At 51.2% G+C, this 24322-nt stretch overlaps 1 protein-coding gene across 1 annotated transcript in view; it reads right to left on the bottom strand.

Annotated features, from left to right (window-relative positions):
* LOC142578533 (uncharacterized) overlaps window positions 1-23524 on the bottom strand; it is a 90151-nt gene extending 66627 nt beyond the window's left edge. The window contains exons 1-2 of the mRNA XM_075687907.1: window positions 23159-23524; window positions 17420-17581 (exon numbers count right to left, since the gene is read on the bottom strand). Coding sequence (XP_075544022.1) covers window positions 17420-17581; window positions 23159-23524 — 528 coding nt within the window. The remainder of the gene's footprint in view (window positions 1-17419; window positions 17582-23158) is intronic.
* Window positions 23525-24322: the final 798 nt, after the last annotated feature.

The raw sequence follows: 24322 nt of genomic DNA, 5'->3' as shown, positions 1-24322 counted from the left end.
CGCGCGCCAGAGAGCGCTCACAATGAGTGGAACCGCACATTGAAATTAAGCCGCGTCGGACGCCGAGGTCGCACGAATCAAGGACGATTACGCACACAGGTAACTGATTAAGGTGGTTAAGAAGAATTGTCTGAAAAGACGGAGGTGCCGCCGCCACTCCTGCTGGAGTAAATGCCGTTGTGTCCACCTTCATATAGTGCTCGTTGATGGCCACGTCCAGTCCGCACAGACGCAACAGGCAGTGCAAGACTACTACGCCTGAATGCGCTCACAATGAGGGCAACCGCACATCAAAATTCAGCCACGGGGGGCGCCGGGGACGCAGGAATCAAGGACGACCACGAACACAGGCAACTGTTTAACGTAAGAAGAATTGTCTCAAAAAGCGGGGATGCCACCGCAACTGTAGCTGGAGTAAGTGCGTTGTGTCCATCTTTATGTCGTGCTTGTTGATAGTCACGTGCAGTCCGCACAGACCCAGCAGGCAGTACATGACGAAGGCGCCTTTATGCACTCGCAGTGAGTGCCACCGGACGTTGAAATCAAGCCACGTCGGGTGCCGAGGACGCAGAAATCACGGACGACCACGAACCCAGGCAACTGATTGACGTGGTGAAGAGTTGTCTGAGTGCCGTTGTGTTTACCTTTATATGGTGCTCGTTGATAGTAAACTGGGGTCCGCAGAGACGCAGCAGGCAGTACAGAACGCACACGCCAGAATGCGCCCACAGTGGGTGCAACCGCACGTTGAAATTAAGCCACGTCGGGCGCCGAGGCCGCAGGAATCAAAGACGACCACGCACACAGGCAACTGATTACCGTGGTGGCAAGAAGAATTGTCTGAAAAGGCGGAGATGCCACCGCAACTGCTGCTGGAGTAAGTGCCGTTGCGTCCATCTTTACATGGTACTCATTGTCAGGCACGTGCAGTCCGCACAGACGCAGCAGGCAGTGCAAGACGGCTACGCCTGAATGCGCTCACAATCAGTGCAACCGCACATCGAATTTAAAGGGAAGCTGAAACACTTTTAGAAAAAAAATGAGTTCCCTGCGGCATTCTACAGTTTCGATTCCACTGAAGACGAATATCTCGTCTAAAAAGGGCGGGAACAAGCGGAACCGGCTGTTTTTTGCACGAAAACGCGCACCAGCGCCTCAGGGCATCGCGCGAATTCCGCTGTTGCCCCTGATTGGTCGGGACCGCTTTGACGTCATTCACTGGGATCGCCGTTCGGCGCCGTCATTTCAGAGCGTGGCACGCTCTTCTGTTCTGGCTTCACAGCTGAGTTGTAAGCATTATGGAACGTTCTCGCTGTCTCGGCGAGCTTGTATTTTCGCCGTACATGTTCGAATCGACAGCCGACACAGAAAACGATGGCGGCAACGGGGGCAACGACGATGTTGAGTGTGCACCTTCTCGCGCGTCGTAAATATTCGCTGCCACATATGCATTTTCATGTAGCTGCACGTTCCAATGACGGGAGTAAAAGCGTGCTAAACTGTCACTGGGAACTTACTGCTGGAAGAATGCCGAAGCACTAACATCTCATTAGATTGTAAACACGGGTACAATTCCGCGATGCCATGCACCTTTCCGCTGCTTCTCTAAAGTTCCGTGGTTTTTTTGCGTGTTGATACACGATCGCGAACAGAAGTGCCGCGTTTGGTACTTCAAACTCTTGAACATTATCTGCCTGTGTCAAACTGGCTGCTTCAAACTGTTCGATTGGTGATGGTAGTGGAACAAGTTCATCAGGGGCTCGGTTCTCAAGGTGCTCTGCTAGAACCTGAAGGAGTACAAGCCATGGATGTCATGAATTTCAACATATCATGCATATCAGCAAACATGACAACAGTTGGATTACTTAGAGTAATTGAAATACCTTTTTAGTAATTTATGTGATGGATTAGTTGTCTAATGGTTAATAATGTGAATTAGTTGGTGTCAGTAATTTCGTGGCTAAAATAATTAATTATTTGCGTTAAATATGCACCAGTAAGCTGTGTACGGCGCCAGAACGTTGGTAATGTCGTGAGGTGTCATGGAGGCACATGGGGGGGAGGGCATGAAATGTTGCCAAGTGTTACCTTGAAGAAAGGTTGGCGTCCCTTTATACTTTGCTTTTTGCTTCTTGTGTGCATGAAAACTTTTTGGAAGCAATCGTAAAGTAATACCATTACTTTTTTGAAAGCCGTAATTGCTAATGTAATTCAAATCAATGAGCGTAATAAGAAAGTAATGAGTTATGTAATATAATTACTTTCAAATAATAAGTTTGTCATGCGTGATGCATAGCAAGACAAGAAAACATTTTTGTCCAGCAGCTATGCCTGTATTGGGCTAGACCACGTCGAACGCTGACAAGTTCAATACCTCAGAACGTTATTTCATTATTTGAGCCCGTTCGCCTTGCCATGGGCGTGGCTGTGCCGATGCTCGTTTTTGCGGCATTTCGTTGCTGGCAGCAAGATGTGAGTGCGAAATCTACGGAACGAAGTTTTTGCACGACCAGTTCAACTACTCTAACGCGAGCAGGAACATATTACCGTAACGCCTTGTGTCGTGCGATTTGAACACGAATGCTGAAGAGCTAAACCTGCGGGCACCGCGTGGTAGGACGAATAGCAAATATCACTTAATGCGCAAGCGTACTTCCGGCCGGTTATTTTGCCGTACCAAAACAGCGCCGAGCAAGCAGCCGTAGTACAGTGTTGCGTGACAAAACGGAGTGGAAAGACAGTATGAAAACGGCAAGCACTTTGCACGCATGTGCACATTTCCGGCTGTGCGTCCCCCTAGCTTCATCATAGGCCGCTGTAAGGCCGTTTGTTCGACACTCAGGTGATCATCCGTTTAAAACATTGCCCGTGAGCACATTAAAACCCTTACCTCACCCTTTCTCCTCTTGGCGAAGGCCGCTCTTTGAAGTGGCGAGGTGTTTCTCTTGTGGGAGAGTATAGACGGAACAACGCCGGCATTCAGTCGCCCCGATTTGATTGGAATACCGATTGCCCGCATCGTTGTCAAGCTCTGATGATAATCACTGTCGCGGAAATGGTCCGAACACAGCACAGTTGATTCCGTCGGCAAGAAATTATCTCTCTTCACCGCACGGACTCACTGCGCTCCAAGTCTCTTGTTCTTCGGGAACATGTGAAACACCACATCATCTCGCCCGCTTGTGTTCGCACAGCCGAATGCTGCACAGAACGAGGGCATGTTGGGCACCCTTGGCTGTGGGCACTCACGCAGCACAGAAAGGAAGCACAGTTCACGAAAATCACAAACGAAAACAGACGTGAGCGGCGGCAGATCACTCGTAGCGTCGTTTAATAAAGCGCAGGACGGAAAGAAACATGCTAGCACGCCGGTCCGGCAGTACGGTCCCCGGGAATGACGTCACTCTCACCGGTTCTCTCCTCCGGCTGCCTCCTCACCCGGCGCTCCGGAAAGGGACGGGGGCGTGTCCGCGGGGGTGATTTAGAAAGCGATTTCTGCATCTTGTATTGAAAATTGGCCTCGAGCTCCACCACTGGAAAAGATGGCGCCACCGTCGGCGTGACGTGTAATTAGGGATCACGTGGACATAGCGACCGCGTCGGGGGCGCCGAAGCGAGCTGCAAACGAGTTTAAATTCCCTTGCACGCTGCGGTCCTCATTTAGTGGCAAGATTTTCCCGCTTCGAGTGTCTCCTTTACCACGCTTGAAAACACTACAATAGGTAGTGGCTGCCTTTGAAGGCGCGCAACATGGTAGGCTACTGCTCGGTGCCGCAGTGCCGGAAGTACGCAACGGAGCCCATTGCAGCCTTATTCACACGTAGCCGCAGGACAAGATGCTGCGTGAAGCTTGGCTCACGAAACATAAAATCGGCAAACAGTCATCGGCTACAACTCGGGTATGCAGCAAGCACAGACGCGAGGGAGATTTCTGCTACGGTGCCGGGTCTGCGATGTTCGGAAAACGCGCACTGAGACGTTCGCCCGAGTCCGCTGCCCGACTAATATCGTGACGGTTTGGTCTATGAGCTTGTCGATGCTATAGATACTGGCAAGTTCACTGTAGTAGAAAGGGAGCTGTAAGAAGCACATTAAAGAAAGGCATGGCATATGGTCATGTTTTTGTTATGAATTAATGCACTGGATCACAAGAATAAGCAGCGGGAAATCGCACGCTGAGAACATCGATAAACATACAGTGCGACGCAACTCGAGAAATAATATTGAAACGTCCAAGAATTTAGAAGAAAAAAAATTGAATCGTCGCGACGGCCCATCACAGTCCCCGTAGGCGTCGCAGTCTCTACAATGAAATTAATTTTGAACAGCTCTCATAGCGCCCACGCAACAATGGTTGCTTTTATACTGTCAACAGCTCATATTCTGCGGCCTAAAACTCATGGCACGGTGTGAAAACACGCACGTGGCGAAAGGGAAACAGTGCGCCGACAAGCATGCAGACGCGCAGTCGGTCGCTGCGAATCTGTGCGATCGCTGCATTGAGGCTTCATTCTATTACGCTCCATTTGGTTATACAAACACTACAAGAACAAATTTCACAGTTTTATCTCAGCGTTTACCTCCTTTTCTTGCAAGAAGCCGGTTCGGCAGACTCCATTGCGGCGACCGCGCGCAGTGGCGTTCACTGTATACGTATTCGGTAAAGAGATAGCGTCTGTAAACGATTCTGTGCTTTTAGTTTGCCCAAGATTATTATTTAGACAGCAAAAAACTTCTCTCCTTTCGAAAGTACTTACATAAGTGTCCGGGAGAGCTCGCACGTGGTGCTTTCAGTGAGCCCTGACAGCAAAACGTATGAGAAGCGCGCCGCGTGATCCCTCATACTACGCCAGCGAGGCACCTCCGATAGATGGCGACTCCGTAACTCCTCACCGCCAATACAAAGAAAAAATTTCATAACCGTAAATTATTAGGTCTGTTCTTCCCAACCCCAGCAATTCATGGAAATTGAAAACCGTTTCAGCTTACCTTTAAGCCACGTCGGGCGCCGAGGGCGCAGGAATCAAGGACGACCACGAACACAGGCAACTGATTAACATGGTGGCAAGACGAATTGTCTGAAAAGCGGAGGTGCCGTCGTAACTGCTGCTGGAGTAAGTGCGTTGTGTCGATCTCTATGTAGTGCTCGTTGATAGCCACGTGTAGTCGGCACAGACGCAGCAGGCCGTACATGACGAAGGCGCCTTTATGCACTCGCAGTGAGTGCAACGGGATCTTGAAATTAAGCCACGTGGGCACCGAGGACGCAGGAATCAAGGCCGACCACGCACACAGGCAGCTGATTAACGTGGTGGCAAGAAGAATTGTCTGAAAAAGCGGAGATTCCGCCGGAACTGCTGCTGGAGTAAGTGCCGTTGTGTCTACCTTTACATTTCCACGTGGTGGTGACGTTGAAGAACACAGTAGCAATACTGTGAACGACAAAGTTAACTTTTATTGGGCGAACCTGTGCCCACAAGACAGGCTACACTTATAGCACAACGATAGCGGCGAACATGGTCGGCGATCGTAGAAAATCGGATTAGCGGGTCAAGCGCGTCTGCTTTTATACAGCAGTCGTCGAATGTTCCAGACTAATCGTTCGGACCCGCGTGCCTTCCACAAAGTTCTACACCATTCGCGTCACGCGATGAAATCAGATAACACAAGGTTCGGTGACAACAGACAGCCGGGTAGAAGCATCGATAACTTTCTAGAAACTTCGGATACGAGCAGGCGCGTCCCGCGCTGTGCGATTACATTTGTTAGGCGGCGAAACGTGGTCACCCGATAAAGATAGGTACACGTGTCAATACACCCCTCTTAAAAAGCATCGACCCGATGCTGCATACAAACAAAAGTAATAAAGAAAAACACCCCTAACAATAAAATAAAGAAGTTCGTCAGCGTCCGCAAAAGGGTTTCAGACGCACCACGTGGACCACTTCAGATCGCGCGCGGCGCCGCTATGAATGCTAAATTCCGTCTCGCACGACCTCATAGTCCAGTGCGCCAATACGTCGAATGACCTTGTAGGGTCCAAAATAGCGGCGCAATAGTTTCTCACTCAGTCCTCGTCGGCGTATCGGTGTCCAAACCCAAACACGGTTGCCGGGCTGGTACTCGACGAAGCGTCGTCGGAGGTTGTAGTGTCGGCTGTCGGTCCTCTGTTGGTCCTTGATCCGTAGGCGGGCGAGCTGTCGGGCTTCTTCGGCGCGCTGGAGATAGCTAGCGACGTCAAGATTCTCTTCGTCAGTGACGTGGGGCAGCATGGCGTGGAGCGTCGTCGTCGGTTTCCTGCCGTAAACCAGCTTAAACGGCGTGATCTGTGTTGTTTCTTGCACCGCCGTGTTGTAAGCCAAGGTTACATACGGCAGGACCGCGTCCCACGTCTTGTGCTCGACGTCGACGTACATTGCTAGGATGTCGGCGAGGGTCTTGTTCAGGCGCTCCGTGAGACGATTCATCTGCGCATGGTAGGCAGTTGTCCTCCTATGGCTTGCCTGGCTGTACTGCAGAATGGCTTGGGTGAGCTCTGCTGTAAAAGCCCTTCCTCTGTCGGTGATGAGGACTTCTAGGGCACCATGTCGTAGCAGGATGTTCTCGACGAAAAAGTTCGCCACTTCGGCTGCGCTGCCTTTTGGTAGAGCTATAGTTTCAGCAAAGCGGGTGAGATAGTCCGTCGCCACCACGATCCACTTATTCCCGGATGTCGACATCGGAAACGCCCCCAACAAATCCATCCTAATCTGCAGGAATGGTCGGGGAGGAGCTTCGATCGGCTGTAGTAATGCTGCTGGCCTTGTCGGTGGTGTCTTACGTCGTTGAGTCTCGGCATGTCTTGACGTAACGGGTGACGTCGGCGGTCACACGCGGCCAGTAATACCTTTCCTGTATTTGCGACAGCATCCGGGAGAATCCAAGGTGCCCAGCGGTTGGATCGTCGTGTAGGGCGTGCACTATTTCTGGACGCAGCGCTGACGGTACAACGAGAAGGAAGCTGGCGCGGACTGGTGAGAAGTTCTTCTTCACGAGCAGGTTCTTTTGTAGCGTGAACGAAGGCAACCCGCGCTTAAATGCCCTAGGGACAACGTCGGTGTTCCCTTCCAAATACTAGACGAGGCCTTTTAGCTCCGGGTCTGCCCGTTGCTGTTTAGTGAAGTCTTCCGCGCTTATTATCCAAGGAAGGCGTCGTCGTCCTCGTCGTCTTGCGGCGCGGGCTCGATGGGGGCGCGTGATAAGCAGTCGGCGTCGGAGTGTTTTCTTCCGGACTTGTATATTACCGTGACGACATATTCTTGCAGTCGGAGGCTCCACCGCGCCAGCCATCCTGAAGGGTCCTTTAGGTTAGCTAGCCAACACAACGCGTGATGGTCGCTGACGACTTTGAATGGCTTGCCATAGAGGTAAGGGTGGAATTTAGCTGTAGCCCAAATGATGGCGAGGCATTCCTTTTCAGTCGTAGAATAATTGCTTTCCGCTTGTGACAGCGACCGGCTATCATACGATATCACCCGTTCAAGTCCTTGTTTACTCTGGACTAGGACGGCACCGAGGCCTAGGCTACTGGCGTCAGTGTGGATTTCGGTATCGGCGTCCTCGTCGAAGTGTGCAAGTACCGGCGGCGACTGCATGCGTCGTTTGAGTTCTTGAAATGCCTTGGCCTGCGGCGTTTCCCTATTGAACTCAATCACATTTGGTTAGATGTGTTAGCGGCTCCTCGATGCGTGAAAAGCCCTTGAAGACAGTGCGCAAGAATCTGCGCACTGCCTTCTTGTCGGTTGGTTGCGGAAACTTTACGATGGCAGCTGTCTTCTGTGGGTCGAGGCGTATTCCTGATTTGCTGATGACGTGGCCTAGGAACAAAAGCTCATCGTAAGCGAAGCGGCACTTTTCCGGCTTCATAGTGAGCCCTGATGACTTCATGGCCTCTAACACTGTCGCAAGCCGCCTCAGGTGATCTCCGAAATTTCCGGCGAAGACAACGACATCATCCAAGTAAACAAGACACGTCTGCCACTTTAGGCCTGCTAACACCGTGTCTATGACGCGCTGAAACGTTGCAGGCGCCGAGCACAGGCCGAATGGCATGACCTTGAACTCGTAGAGGCCGTCTGGCGTGATGAAGGCAGTCTTATCGCGATCTCTCTCGTCGACTTCTATTTGCCAGTAGCCAGACTTGAGGTCCATCGACGAGAAGTATTTAGCGCTGCAGAGCCGATCCAATGCGTCGTCTATCCGTGGAAGGGGGTACACATCCTTCTTCGTGATCTTGTTCAGTCGACGATAATCGACGTAGAAGCGTAGGGTTCCGTCCTTTTCCTTCACCAGGGCTACAGGAGAGGCCCACGGGCTTTTCGACGGCTGGATGATGTCGTCGCGCAGCATTTCGTCGACTTGTTGCCTAATAGCTTCACGTTCTCGCGTCGAAACTCGGTAAGGGCTCTGGCGGAGTGGTCGAGCGCACTCTTCGGTTATTATGCGATGCTTTGCAACTGGTGTTTGTCGAATCCTCGATGACGTCGAAAAGCAGTCTTTGTATCGTCGGAGAAGGCTTCTGATCTGTTGCTGCTTACCCATAGGAAGACTTGGATTCACGTCGAAATCTGGTTCAGGGACTATGCTCATCGGGGTAGATGCGGCTGAACCCGAGAGGACAAAGGCATTGCTGGTTTCCACAATTTCCTCAATGTATGCGATTGTTGTGCCCTTGTTGATGTGCTTGAACTCTTGGCTGAAGTTGGTTAGCATAACTTTCACTTGCCCTTCGTGGATTCGAGCGATCCCTCTTGCGACGCAAATTTCACGGTCGAGCAGTAGATGTTGGTCGCCCTCGATGACGCCTTCTACGTCAGAGGGTGTTTCGATGCTGACGGAAATAATAATGCTGGAGCGCGGCGGGATGCTCACTTGATCTTCGAGCACACTCAAGGCGTGGTGACTACGAGAGATCTCCGGTGGTATCGCTTGATCTTGCCACAGCGTTATCGATTTCGGCTTCAGGTCTATTACTGCGCCATATTGATTCAGGAATTCCATGCCGAGAATGACGTCTCGTCAACACTGCTGGAGGATAGCGAAGGTTTCAGGGTAAGTCTGGTCATGAACGGTAATTCTTGCCGTGCAGATCCCAGTCGGCGTAATGACGTGTCCTCCAGCGGTCCGAATTTGGGGGCCCTCTCATGCAGCCTTAACCTTCTTCAACTGGTCGGCGACGTGTCCACTCCTAACGGAGTAATCGGCCCCTGTGTCCACTAAGGCAGTGACTGCGTGGCCGTCGAGAACCACGTCGAGGTCGGTGGTTCTTTGTCTGGCGTTGCAGTTGGGTCTTGGCATCGGATCACGGCTGCGTCCTGTTGAACTGAAGCTAAAACGTCGCGTCGTCAAGTCGTCTTTCGTCGGTGTAATCCTGGCTTCGTGACTTCGTCGAGAGGGCGGCGTGTCGTCATTAGGTCGTCGAGATGGTTTCTTCGTCGTCTTCGTCGGCGGCGGAGGATCTTCGTCAGTTCGACGAACAGCAACCGCTCCTCCATCGGTTTCTGCTTTTAGTTTTGCGGGTGTGGGCTCGCAGAGCGGCCCCGGGCTGGGCCGGTGTATGGCCGGCGCTGTGGCGACAGGTAGCGGCCTGGTGACGGCGAACGGTACGGTCGTCGAGGGCTCCATTGAGTAGCGGCGAGGTAGTCGGCGATAACGCGTGGTCGTTCGCCATTCTGCGGCCGCGGCACGTTAAAGGCGAAACCTCGCAGGCCGATCTGCCGGTATGGGCATCGGCGGTACACATGGCCGGCTTCTCCGCTGTGGTAGAAGAGCGGGCGGTGGTCGGGGGCACGCCAAACGTCAGTCTTCCTTGGAATGCCGCGTGGGTAACGGATTGGCGTGCTGGCGGCGGGGGTGGCGGTGGACGACGGAACTGTATCGTCACTGGGCTCGGCCCTGGGCGCGGAGGGGGAACGTGACAGCGGGCTACAGCGGCGTATGTCATTGCTTGCGGCTAAGGCTGCGGCGATTCAGGGCCTACTCCGAGTTTTGTTGGAGCTCCTCGCGCACGGCGCCGGCAATCGAAGACACTTGAGGCTGTGATGAAGGCAACAGCTTCTGTAGTTCGTCCCGCACGACCGCTCGGAAGAGTATCTCGCAGGTCGTCGGTGGCCAGTGACGCAATTCCGGCGTAGTTTGTCGAGCTCGTGCGGCGGTTGAACTGCCGGTTCCGCATTTCCAGTGTCTTCTCGATGCTTGTGGCCTCGCGAAGAAACTCGTCGACGGTCTTCGGTGGGCTCCGTACCATTCCGGTGAAAAGTTCCTCCTTTACACCGCGCATCAGTAGCCGGGCTTTCTTTTCCTCGGACATTTCCGGGTCGGCGTGGCGGAATAGGCGGCTCATTTCTTCTCTAAAGATAGCGGTGGTTTCATTAGGCAGCTGCAATCTGGTTTCTAGTAGTGCTTGGGCTCGTTCTCGGCGTACGACTCTTGTGAAGGTCTGCAGGAAGCCGCTTCGGAACAGGTCCCACATCATTAGGGTGGCTTCTCGGTTCTCGAACCACGCCCTGGCAGCGTCTGCCAATGCGAAGAAGACATGTCGCATTTTGTCGTCGCTGTTCCAGTTGTTAAAAGCAGCGACCCTCGTATATCTCAAGCCAGTTTTCCGGGTCCTCGAACGTAGAACCGCGGAACGTCGAAGGCTCTCAGGGCTGCTGCAGCACGATGGGGGACGCCGGGGCTGCCACTGGGTTGGACTTGGTGGCGATCTTCCTGGTCGTCTCAGGCAAAAGTCCGTTCTCCGGGGGCAGTTGTTGAAGACGGCGGCTTGCTCGATGGTCCGGGACTACGTTGATGTTCTCTTTGAGGTCCGGGCTTGGATCATGGCCTGTCGGGGGCGTCCGGTACATGAACGAAAAGCACCTCCACCAGATGTCACGTGGGGGTGACGATGAAGAACACAGTAGCAATGCTGTGAACGACAAAACTAACTTTTATTGGGCGAACCTGTGCCCACAAGACGCTACACTTATAGCACAACGATAGCTGCGAACACGGTCGGCGATCGTCGAAAATCTGATCAGCGGGTCAAGCGCGTCGGCTTTTATACAGCAGTCGTCGAATGTTCCAGACTAATCGTTCGGACCCGCGTGCCCTCCACAAAGTTCTACACCATTCGCGTCACGCGATGAAATCAGATAACACAAGGTTCGGCACAACAGACAGCCGGGTAGAAGCATCGATAACTTTCCAGAAACTTCGGATACATGCAGGCGCGTCCTGCGCTGTGCGATTACATTTGTTAGACGGCGAAACGTGGTCGCCCGATAAAGATAAGTACACGTGTCAATACTAAGCGCGCGAATATCATCCCAGGTCATATATGTCAGCTCTGCGTATCGCTGCCAGTTAGCTGAGTCAAGTTTCCACTGGGGTACACGTGCAGAACATTCGTCCCGTTTCCTTAATTTTAAAACAATCGGGACATGATCGCTCCCGTATGGGTCCTTATGTACTTTCCACTCTATGTACTGCACGACTGTACTTGAAACAATGGATAAATCTATAGATGAAAATGTCTTGTGCGCAACGCTGTAAAAAGTTGGCTCCTTCTTATGTAGCAAGCATGCACCCGTACTGAAGAGGAATTTTCAATCAGACGCCCTCTGGCATCAAACCTACTGTCGCCCCACAAGGTATGATGGGCATCTAAGTCTCCAACGACAATGTAGGGTTCCGGAAGTTGCGCAATAAAGCTTTCAAATTCAGTTTTGGAGAGTTGACAGTTGGGTCGAATGTATAAGGATGCAATTGTCAGGAGCTTACTAAAAAGCACTGCTCTGACTGCAACTGCCTCTTGGGGCGTTTTAAGCTGGAACTGCCGGCGAGCAGCACTCTTATCTACCATTACTTCCACACCACCCGACGAGGCAAGGGCCTCGTTTCGGTCTTTTCCGAAAATTGCATACAGTCGGAGGAAGTTTGTTTATGAAGGTTTAAGATGTGTTTCTTGGACATACAGCACCTTTCGGGTGTACCTAAGGAAAAGTTCCTTAATATCGTCCAGGTTGCGGAGTAAACCCCTCACATTCCACTGTAATATCTGTGTGTCCATATTATGTATGTTTTGTGCTGTATGTCTAAGAGATATACATTAACTCACGAGGCCTTTCCAGGCCCCGTGATACGGAATTTTTCTTCTCGGTGCGCTCGAGAGAGCTGCGCCGTTGCTTGGGCGTCTCAGACGCCGGAGTTGTGTTCGTTGTGTCCATCACCTCGTCTGAGGCGGTGGATACTGCCGCGGAGTGCGGATTTTCGCGGGACGGGTGGGCCGATCTGCAGGAGCAGTGGCCCTGGGTTTAACAGGCCCGAGGGTCCGCTGTTCCTCCTTTGCGGCGGCTGGAACGGCGCTGGCTGTTCCGGCCGGGGGGGGGGGGGCTGATGGCGTGACCGCTGTCACACTCTGTGTGACTTGGGTGGCCGCCGAGTGATGTAGCGCTGCCCCCCGCGCGCCACATCGGTGTAGGATGGACTAGCTTGCTTCAGCGAGAAGCGCTTGCGCGCCTCTTGGAAAGAAGCGTTCAGTTTGATTTTGATTTCGATGATTTGTTTATCTTTTTTCCAGGATGGGCAAGAACGGGGGTACGCTGGGTGATCCCCGTCGCAGTTAGCACAATGGGTGGTTGAAGTGCAAGTGTCAAATGAGTGCTCGTTCGACGCACATTTTGCACAAGTAGTGCGCCCTCGGAAGCTTTTTGAACCGTGCCCGAACCGCTGACACTTGAAGCATCGGCGCGGGTTAGGAATGTACGGCCTTACACGGAGTTTGCAGTATCCTGTTTCTATTGAGTCTGGTAAGTTGCTAGTTCCAAAAGTTAAGATTAATTGTTTTGTGGGGATTTCCTTGCGGTCCCGCCTAATCGTTTTCTCTGGACCTTTACTACATTTTAATCTTGCCATCCCTCAAGTAGCTCGCTTTCACTAAGATCGAGCAGGTCATCTCCAGAGACGACACCGCGGACAGTGTTCAAAGATCTATGTGGGCCTACTGAAACTGGAATGTCCCCAAAAGCAATTAGTTTTGAAAATTTACTGTACTGTCTTGTCACGAAGTTCAAGAACAAGATCGCCGCTTCCCATTTTAGTTACTTTGTAGCCTGGGCCGATGGAGTTTGCCAATGATTTTGCCACAACAAAAGGAGATATTGTTGGGACTGTCTTGCTTTCATGTTGACTGTGAATAACATGGTATTTTGGGAATTTTCCTTTCTGACACATGAAGAAGTTGAAGGAATCTTCGATGCGCGTCCTCTTGAAGGAGCGATCATGGAGTGGAGGGAAAGTTAATTCCATAAGTATGTCACGGATCTCCTCCGGAGAACACTCTGGCCGAAAGAATGGACTAGGCGACATGGGTACCCACACAGATGCACATTTAATACCACCCACGCGACACGAACAACAGCACACAGCCTAACAAAACACACAAGATACAAAAACTATCAGTACACACGAACCGCTAACACTGCCACTAGCGTTCTATTGAGAGTGGTTGGCGTTCGTGCTCACGTCTGGTTCGGTGCGGATGTGGCGTGGTGTGGGTCCCGTAGCCGGCGTCGGAGTGGCGTTCGACGTTCGAGGGCTGGCGTCGCTGGAGGCGTCGTTGGTTGCGTCGTACACGCTCCCGGTTCGAGCGCCCGTGGAGGTGTGGCCGATGATGTTGGCGTTGGGGCACCACCCGGAAGGGTGGTGACAGCGGTAGAGACACCCCTGGCCGTAGCAGGTGGTGGCGTCCTCCGTGGACTCCCCGGAACGGACTCAGGAACGGCAGGAAGTCTGCGGAGCAAAGCCGTAGAACGCGAGCTCACCGGAGCACTAGCCGGCGTCGCTCTCTTCCGGTCGAACCGTCCCTCACCCGCCGAGTCTCCGCTGCTTTCTTCTCCCCCCGTGTCTCGCCCTTCCTCGCCCTTTTATAGCCTTCTTGTTAGTCCACGTAATCCTTCTCTTCGTCTTCTCTTCTCCACCAATCGTCGCTTTCCATCTCACCGGAAACTTCTCCACCAATCATCTCTTGTCACCTCACTGGCAACTTCTTCTTTATCTTCTTTCGTCTTCGGTTAATCCACGTCATTCTTAACGCCATCCTCGTCGTCTTCTGGAAACCTTTCTTCGTCTACCATTTTATTTCATCTTCCCTCTTATATGTGACAAGGGCCCCCTCTCTCAAGAGTTTTTCCCTGAAAAACTGCTCAAGTCGTCCTCCTCTTCAGGCCATCCAGCCAGCCGACTATCTTCTGGGGCGATTCTGGCCCCAGCACACCACACAGCACAACGTAGATGACCAGCACACACCAAAAGCACACCACTAACACCTCACTGCCGTTGTCCATACGGTGTTCTAAACATGTTAATGTCCACAACTTAACTGCGTTTTCAGAACAATGCAATTGTCCACATGGTGTCCTTAATAAACATGTTAATGTCCAAAACACACTCCTTTGTACAATCGCGTAACAACCAAAACAACATCAACAACACGATGCATCCCTGAGATACATAACACAGCAGCAACAACAAGATACCTCCCAGAGATACCTCAGTTGGCTCGACTCAAGAAGTCCGCTCCAACGTTATCCCTGCCTTTAATATATTCCACCTGAAATGAGTATTCTTGGAGGGCCAAACTCCATCTCATAACTCTACTATTGTTCATCTTGGCCTTGGTTAAGTATTCAAGCGGCTGATGATCCGTTTGAATTCGGAAATGTCTCCCATAAAGATAAATGTGAAACTTCTTTACCGCCCACACCACTGCTAAGCATTCCTTCTCAACAGTGGAATAATTGCGTTCAGAAGCCGATAGTCACTTACTTGCAAAAAATACCGGATGCAGCACGTGATTTTCTTCTTGCAAGAGTACGGCTCCTAAAGCTCTGTCAGATGCATCCGTGCGCAGCACAAACTCCTTATCCAAATTCGGAGCAAGCAGAACGGGCGGTTTTGCCATATGCCATTTTAACATCACGAAAGCGTTTTCATGTTCAGCAGTCCAATTCAATTTATTGCTTGCCCCCTTCTTAGTAAGTTCCACAAGCGGATCGGCTATGTGGGCATAATCGGGAATAAAGTCCCTGTAGTAACCTGTTAAACCCAGGAACGACTGTACTTCTTTTTTTGTCGTCGGTGCCTGGGCTTGCTGTATTTTGACCAGGATGTCGTCCTTTGTCGCTATGCGGCCCATCCCCAGCTTGTGTCCTAGGAAAGAAATGGCTTCAAAGCCCACCTCACATTTTGCTGGTTTTAAGGTCAACCTGGCTTGTTGAATTCTATCTAATAATTTTTCCAGCGTAATTATATGCTCTTCCCACGTATCTGTTGCCACAAGGATGTCGTCAATATAATGTTCTACATTTTGAAGCCCCTCTAACACCTTCCTCATCAGCTTTGTGAATATTGCGGACGCTGTCTTCAAACCAAACGGCATGAATTTAAACTGGAATAAACCTGCCGAGCAAGAAAAAGCAGTCTTCTCTTTAGACGAACCTTCCATTGGTATTTGCCAATACCCTTTAGCGAAGTCAAATTTAGAGAAAAACCTTTTGTGAGCGACCTTAGCGAACACCACGTCCGCTCTTGGTATAGGTTCGGCATCGGCTACTATGACGGCATTTAGCCGGCGAAAATCTACACACAGTCGGTTAGTACCATCGGGTTTTTTGACAACCACGAGAGGCGCACTGTATGCTGACCACGACCTCTCAATCACACCAAGCTCCAACATATCCCGCACCTCATTTTCAATGGACTCTTGAACTACTAGAGGTAGTGGATATTGTTTCACGCTGATTGGTCTATCTGAAAAGAGATCTAGTTTGCAACTTATGACATGCGTTTTTCCCGGCACATCCGAAAAGACATCTCCCTTGGACTGAAGTAGGGCCTTTATCTGTGACCTTCTGTCTTCATTCAAATTGGGGTTTATTATCACCTTATCCCATCCTACAGTTTTCTTTCGACTGCACGTGGGTACCTCGGCAACATCATCTATCTCCTCTGCCACTACCGCACATGCTACCTCGGCGGTGCACCGTACGGGAACTCTTTCTTCGTACTTTTTCAACATGTTTGCATGGAAAACCTTCTTGGTGTTATTTACTAATAACTCATAATCCATGTCGCTTTTCTTCTGTGTCACAAGGTAAGGACCCTTCCACTGCATCAGTAGCTTATTATGATCCGTAGGTAGCAGGATGAGAACCCTGTCGCCCGGCTTCAGATTTCTGTGCGTGGCTTTCTTGTCATAGTAGCCCTTATAGCGTTCGCGCGCCCTTTCCAAGCTTTGATGTGCAAGCCTACATGTCTCCTCCAACTTCTCCCTCAACTCAAGAACATATGTGTTTGTTGTCTTGAGATCTGACGCGATCGCTTTATTGGCCCACAGCTCCTTGAGTATTGTAAGTGGGCCTCTAACGGTTCTCCCATACAGCATCTCGAAGGGCGAGAAACCAAGACTCATTTGTGGCACTTCGCGGTACGCGAACAAAAGAGCTGGGAGATATCTATCCCAATCCTGAGGCCTTTCCTGGCACATTTTCTTAATCATACCTTTGAGGGTACCGTTGAACCGCTCTACAAGGCCATTACACATGGGATGGTAAGGCGTTGTCAGTAGCTGCCTCACTGACAAAAGGCGGTTGACCTCCTTCATCAGCTCCGACGCGAAGTTCGCGCCCCGGTCACTCAAAATTTCCCTCGGGAACCCATAACGCGAGAACATCTCCACAAGACCCTCCGCCACTTGGATACTGTCAATAGTTTTCAATGGAACGGCGTCAGGATAACGAGTGGCCACATCAACCAAGGTAAGCACATATCTATTGCCTCTGGCGGATACTGGAGAGATTGGCCCTACAATGTCAACGGCCACTCTTTGAAATGGCAGATCGATGGCTGGCATCTTGCCCAGAGGTACGGGACCAACTCTACCCTTCGGAACTGTGCGCTGGCACACGTCACATGAGCGAACAAAGCGTTTCACATCACTCTGGACGCCTGGCCAGAAGAACTCCTCGGTGATTCTTGACACCGTCTTTTGGACGCCCTGGTGTGCCGCCATAATGGCGTCATGTCCTAAGCGTAACACTGTCTCTCTCATATCTTTCGGTAGAACCAGCTGTTGGACCCGCCTTCCTGAGCTAAATGTGCATTCCCTGTGCAGAAGACCATTTACCACTAGATATTTGAATGACGAACGGCTCCTCTCCCGTTCCACTTTTTCCCCTATTTTTTCGAAGCAGGTTTTCAAGCTCGGGTCTTCTCTTTGCCTAGTTGCAATTTCACCCGGTGTTATGTTCAGGCACATCGTAACGGGCGTGGAGAGCGGACGCTGCGTTGCTCTGGCTGTCGCTTGAGCTCTTGTCTCCACTGCCGACGAGAAACTGACTGCCCCATCACCCGCCTGAGCTGTCGTGGGCCTTTCCTCCTTTGGGTGTTCTTCAACGTCGAGCATCCTCCACTCGGGATCGGGGTCCTCGACATTTCTTGCCCCCGTAATGTTTCCCAAGATGAGATCGTAGATGGGCTGCTCCACGCATTTTGCCGCTACCTGTCCGGTATAATATGGCGTGGACACGAGAATCCTGGCTTCAGGAAGGTACCTTACTGTGCTATCCACAAGAGTGACGGCTGACGTTTCCCCTGTAAGATCCTCGTCCTTCACCAGGCTTCTCCGAACCAAAACTGTGTTGGCTCCGCTGTCTCTGAGCACCAATACAGGACGGTCCCCTATTTGCCCAACCACCACCGGCATTGCTGCTTTCGAATGGGGTTCTCCACTCACCACCTCATTTCCCAGTGGCGTTTGTTCTCCCTTCGGCTGCGGAACTTCCGGTGGTGTGACAAGTTCTGCCCGAGAGTTGACAACGCATGCAGCTTGGTCTTGCGCTCTATACCGACACTCATCCACAGTGTGTCCTCTCCTTTTACAACCCTGACACACAGCCTGTGTCTTTTGAGCAACGTTACTGGTTCGACAGTCAGCTGCACGGTGTCCCACCTTGCCGCAGAGAAAACACCTTACTGGCGCCTTAGATGCACCGCCATATGTTCTTGGTTTTGCCGCATCTGTCTCTGGGACCTTCTGTGTCTCCTCCCTCCCCTTACTCATATTTCTCAGCCCCTGAGCCTCGAGGAATTGGTCTGCAGTGTCGGCAAACTCTTCCAATGAACACAACTTCCTTTCTTTCAAGAATAGTGACAGCTTTCAGCTGCAACATGCTAAAAATTGCTCTGTGACCAGCTTATCACGAACCCCTTCAAAACTCTTTTCCGTGTTGGACATATCGATCCACCTATCTAAATAGTTGGTCAGCCTGCCGGAAAACTGCTTAGCTCGGGTTTCCTCGGGTTTCGCGGTGCGAAATCTCTGCCGAAAACCTTCTGCCGTAAGCCTGAATCTTTGAAGGAGTGCCTTCTTAACCTTCTCGTAGTCCATGGACTCAGCAGCCGGCATCCTTCCAAACACATTCAGCGCCTCCCCGACTAAGCACATACTCAATGCCGTGGCCCATTCACTACGCTCCCAGCCTTGCCCCAAAGCTATCCGCTCGAATCGTTGCAGATACGCGTCCAAATCATCTCTTTTGTCATCAAAGGGAGCCATCAACTTTCTTGGACAAACTCGGGCCGGTCTAGGAAATTCGGTACCAGCTAACGAACGCTGATCATCGTCCGTGATCCCCTCATAGCCTCCTGCTACATGCGCCTGTTTCCACAAAATGAACTCCTTCTCTCGTTCTATCCTTCTTTTCTCCTGTTCTTCTGCCTCGCGAGCTCTTCTAGCCTCTCGCTCTTCTGCCTCGCGAGCCTCTGCGCGTGCTTGCGCCCTTTCCTCTCTCTGCCTTCTTGCCTCTTCTTTCTCCTCGTCACAGAGACGCATCGCCTCTTCCTTGCTTAGCCCTAGCTTGAGCGCCAGTTCCAGCGTTTTTGCCAAATCCATACTTTCAGCCGTCGAGAGATCGGAAAGATCCGAGACAAAGCAAAAAGAAACAAGGAAATGGATCCTGGCAGGCTCGCCACTTGTCTTTGTCACGGATCTCCTCCGGAGAACACTCTGGCCGAAAGAATGGACTAGGCGACAGGGGTACCCACACAGATGCACATTTAATACCACCCACGCGACACGAACAACAGCACACAGCCTAACAAAACACACAAGATACAAAAACTATCAGTACACACGAACCGCTAACACTGCCACTAGCGTTCTATTGAGAGTGGTTGGCGTTCGTGCTCACGTCTGGTTCGGTGCGGATGTGGCGTGGTGTGGGTCCCGTAGCCGGCGTCGGAGTGGCGTTCGACGTTCGAGGGCTGGCGTCGCTGGAGGCGTCGTTGGTTGCGTCGTACACGCTCCCGGTTCGAGCGCCCGTGGAGGTGTGGCCGATGATGTTGGCGTTGGGGCACCACCCGGAAGGGTGGTGACAGCGGTAGAGACACCCCTGGCCGTAGCAGGTGGTGGCGTCCTCCGTGGACTCCCCGGAACGGACTCAGGAACGGCAGGAAGTCTGCGGAGCAAAGCCGTAGAACGCGAGCTCACCGGAGCACTAGCCGGCGTCGCTCTCTTCCGGTCGAACCGTCCCTCACCCGCCGAGTCTCCGCTGCTTTCTTCTCCCCCCGTGTCTCGCCCTTCCTCGCCCTTTTATAGCCTTCTTGTTAGTCCACGTAATCCTTCTCTTCGTCTTCTCTTCTCCACCAATCGTCGCTTTCCATCTCACCGGAAACTTCTCCACCAATCATCTCTTGTCACCTCACTGGCAACTTCTTCTTTATCTTCTTTCGTCTTCGGTTAATCCACATCATTCTTAACGCCATCCTCGTCGTCTTCTGGAAACCTTTCTTCGTCTACCATTTTATTTCATCTTCCCTCTTATATGTGACAAGGGCCCCCTCTCTCAAGAGTTTTTCCCTGAAAAACTGCTCAAGTCGTCCTCCTCTTCAGGCCATCCAGCCAGCCGACTATCTTCTGGGGCGATTCTGGCCCCAGCACACCACACAGCACAACGTAGATGACCAGCACACACCAAAAGCACACCACTAACACCTCACTGCCGTTGTCCATACGGTGTTCTAAACATGTTAATGTCCACAACTTAACTGCGTTTTCAGAACAATGCAATTGTCCACATGGTGTCCTTAATAAACATGTTAATGTCCAAAACACACTCCTTTGTACAATCGCGTAACAACCAAAACAACATCAACAACACGATGCATCCCTGAGATACATAACACAGCAGCAACAACAAGATACCTCCCAGAGATACCTAGAGCTGCTCAGTTGGCTCGACTCATGAAGTCCGCTCCAACGTTATCCCTGCCTTTAATATATTCCACCTGAAATGAGTATTCTTGGAGGGCCAAACTCCATCTCATAACTCTACTATTGTTCATCTTGGCCTTGGTTAAGTATTCAAGCGGCTGATGATCCGTTTGAATTCGGAAATGTCTCCCATAAAGATAAATGTGAAACTTCTTTACCGCCCACACCACTGCTAAGCATTCCTTCTCAACAGTGGAATAATTGCGTTCAGAAGCCGATAGTCGCTTACTTGCAAAAAATACCGGATGCAGCACGTGATTTTCTTCTTGCAAGGGTACGGCTCCTAAAGCTCTGTCAGATGCATCCGTGCGCAGCACAAACTCCTTATCCAAATTCGGAGCAAGCAGAACGGGCGGTTTTGCCATATGCCATTTTAACATCACGAAAGCGTTTTCATGTTCAGCAGTCCAATTCAATTTATTGCTTGCCCCCTTCTTAGTAAGTTCCACAAGCGGATCGGCTATGTGGGCATAATCGGGAATAAAGTCCCTGTAGTAACCTGTTAAACCCAGGAACGACTGTACTTCTTTTTTTGTCGTCGGTGCCTGGGCTTGCTGTATTTTGACCAGGATGTCGTCCTTTGTCGCTATGCGGCCCATCCCCAGCTTGTGTCCTAGGAAAGAAATGGCTTCAAAGCCCACCTCACATTTTGCTGGTTTTAAGGTCAACCTGGCTTGTTGAATTCTATCTAATAATTTTTCCAGCGTAATTATATGCTCTTCCCACGTATCTGTTGCCACAAGGATGTCGTCAATATAATGTTCTACATTTTGAAGCCCCTCTAACACCTTCCTCATCAGCTTTGTGAATATTGCGGACGCTGTCTTCAAACCAAACGGCATGAATTTAAACTGGAATAAACCTGCCGAGCAAGAAAAAGCAGTCTTCTCTTTAGACGAACCTTCCATTGGTATTTGCCAATACCCTTTAGCGAAGTCAAATTTAGAGAAAAACCTTTTGTGAGCGACCTTAGCGAACACCACGTCCGCTCTTGGTATAGGTTCGGCATCGGCTACTATGACGGCATTTAGCCGGCGAAAATCTACACACAGTCGGTTAGTACCATCGGGTTTTTTGACAACCACGAGAGGCGCACTGTATGCTGACCACGACCTCTCAATCACACCAAGCTCCAACATATCCCGCACCTCATTTTCAATGGACTCTTGAACTACTAGAGGTAGTGGATATTGTTTCACGCTGATTGGTCTATCTGAAAAGAGATCTAGTTTGCAACTTATGACATGCGTTTTTCCCGGCACATCCGAAAAGACATCTCCCTTGGACTGAAGTAGGGCCTTTATCTGTGACCTTCTGTCTTCATTCAAATTGGGGTTTATTATCACCTTATCCCATCCTACAGTTTTCTTTCGACTGCACGTGGGTACCTCGGCAACATCATCTATCTCCTCTGCCACTACCGCACATGCTACCTCGGCGGTGCACCGTACGGGAACTCTTTCTTCGTACTTTTTCAACATGTTTGCATGGAAAACCTTCTTGGTGTTATTTACTAATAACTCATAATCCATGTCGCTTTTCTTCTGTGTCACAAGGTAAGGACCCTTCCACTGCATCAGTAGCTTATTATGATCCGTAGGTAGCAGGATGAGAACCCTGTCGCCCGGCTTCAGATTTCTGTGCGTGGCTTTCTTGTCATAGTAGCCCTTATAGCGTTCGCGCGCCCTTTCCAAGCTTTGATGTGCAAGCCTACATGTCTCCTCCAACTTCTCCCTCAACTCAAGAACATATGTGTTTGTTGTCTTGAGATCTGACGCGATCGCTTTATTGGCCCACAGCTCCTTGAGTATTGTAAGTGGGCCTCTAACGGTTCTCCCATACAGCATCTCGAAGGGCGAGAAACCAAGACTCATTTGTGGCACTTCGCGGTACGCGAACAAAAGAGCTGGGAGATATCTATCCCAATCCTGAGGCCTTTCCTGGCACATTTTCTTAATCATACCTTTGAGGGTACCGTTGAACCGCTCTACAAGGCCATTACACATGGGATGGTAAGGCGTTGTCAGTAGCTGCCTCACTGACAAAAGGCGGTTGACCTCCTTCATCAGCTCCGACGCGAAGTTCGCGCCCCGGTCACTCAAAATTTCCCTCGGGAACCCATAACGCGAGAACATCTCCACAAGACCCTCCGCCACTTGGATACTGTCAATAGTTTTCAATGGAACGGCGTCAGGATAACGAGTGGCCACATCAACCAAGGTAAGCACATATCTATTGCCTCTGGCGGATACTGGAGAGATTGGCCCTACAATGTCAACGGCCACTCTTTGTTTGAAATGGCAGATCGATGGCTGGCATCTTGCCCAGAGGTACGGGACCAACTCTACCCTTCGGAACTGTGCGCTGGCACACGTCACATGAGCGAACAAAGCGTTTCACATCACTCTGGACGCCTGGCCAGAAGAACTCCTCGGTGATTCTTGACACCGTCTTTTGGACGCCCTGGTGTGCCGCCATAATGGCGTCATGTCCTAAGCGTAACACTGTCTCTCTCATATCTTTCGGTAGAACCAGCTGTTGGACCCGCCTTCCTGAGCTAAATGTGCATTCCCTGTGCAGAAGACCATTTACCACTAGATATTTGAATGACGAACGGCTCCTCTCCCGTTCCACTTTTTCCCCTATTTTTTCGAAGCAGGTTTTCAAGCTCGGGTCTTCTCTTTGCCTAGTTGCAATTTCACCCGGTGTTATGTTCAGGCACATCGTAACGGGCGTGGAGAGCGGACGCTGCGTTGCTCTGGCTGTCGCTTGAGCTCTTGTCTCCACTGCCGACGAGAAACTGACTGCCCCATCACCCGCCTGAGCTGTCGTGGGCCTTTCCTCCTTTGGGTGTTCTTCAACGTCGAGCATCCTCCACTCGGGATCGGGGTCCTCGACATTTCTTGCCCCCGTAATGTTTCCCAAGATGAGATCGTAGATGGGCTGCTCCACGCATTTTGCCGCTACCTGTCCGGTATAATATGGCGTGGACACGAGAATCCTGGCTTCAGGAAGGTACCTTACTGTGCTATCCACAAGAGTGACGGCTGACGTTTCCCCTGTAAGATCCTCGTCCTTCACCAGGCTTCTCCGAACCAAAACTGTGTTGGCTCCGCTGTCTCTGAGCACCAATACAGGACGGTCCCCTATTTGCCCAACCACCACCGGCATTGCTGCTTTCGAATGGGGTTCTCCACTCACCACCTCATTTCCCAGTGGCGTTTGTTCTCCCTTCGGCTGCGGAACTTCCGGTGGTGTGACAAGTTCTGCCCGAGAGTTGACAACGCATGCAGCTTGGTCTTGCGCTCTATACCGACACTCATCCACAGTGTGTCCTCTCCTTTTACAACCCTGACACACAGCCTGTGTCTTTTGAGCAACGTTACTGGTTCGACAGTCAGCTGCACGGTGTCCCACCTTGCCGCAGAGAAAACACCTTACTGGCGCCTTAGATGCACCGCCATATGTTCTTGGTTTTGCCGCATCTGTCTCTGGGACCTTCTATGTCTCCTCCCTCCCCTTACTCATATTTCTCAGCCCCTGAGCCTCGAGGAATTGGTCTGCAGTGTCGGCAAACTCTTCCAATGAACACAACTTCCTTTCTTTCAAGAATAGTGACAGCTTTCAGCTGCAACATGCTAAAAATTGCTCTGTGACCAGCTTATCACGAACCCCTTCAAAACTCTTTTCCGTGTTGGACATATCGATCCACCTATCTAAATAGTTGGTCAGCCTGCCGGAAAACTGCTTAGCTCGGGTTTCCTCGGGTTTCGCGGTGCGAAATCTCTGCCGAAAACCTTCTGCCGTAAGCCTGAATCTTTGAAGGAGTGCCTTCTTAACCTTCTCGTAGTCCATGGACTCAGCAGCCGGCATCCTTCCAAACACATTCAGCGCCTCCCCGACTAAGCACATACTCAATGCCGTGGCCCATTCACTACGCTCCCAGCCTTGCCCCAAAGCTATCCGCTC

The sequence above is a fragment of the Dermacentor variabilis genome, chromosome 4 (genome assembly GCF_050947875.1).
Source record: "Dermacentor variabilis isolate Ectoservices chromosome 4, ASM5094787v1, whole genome shotgun sequence".
NCBI classification, from domain to species: Eukaryota; Metazoa; Arthropoda; class Arachnida; order Ixodida; family Ixodidae; genus Dermacentor; species Dermacentor variabilis.
The sequence above is the reverse complement of the archived record's forward strand: the minus strand, read 5'-3'. Positions and strand labels throughout refer to the sequence as shown.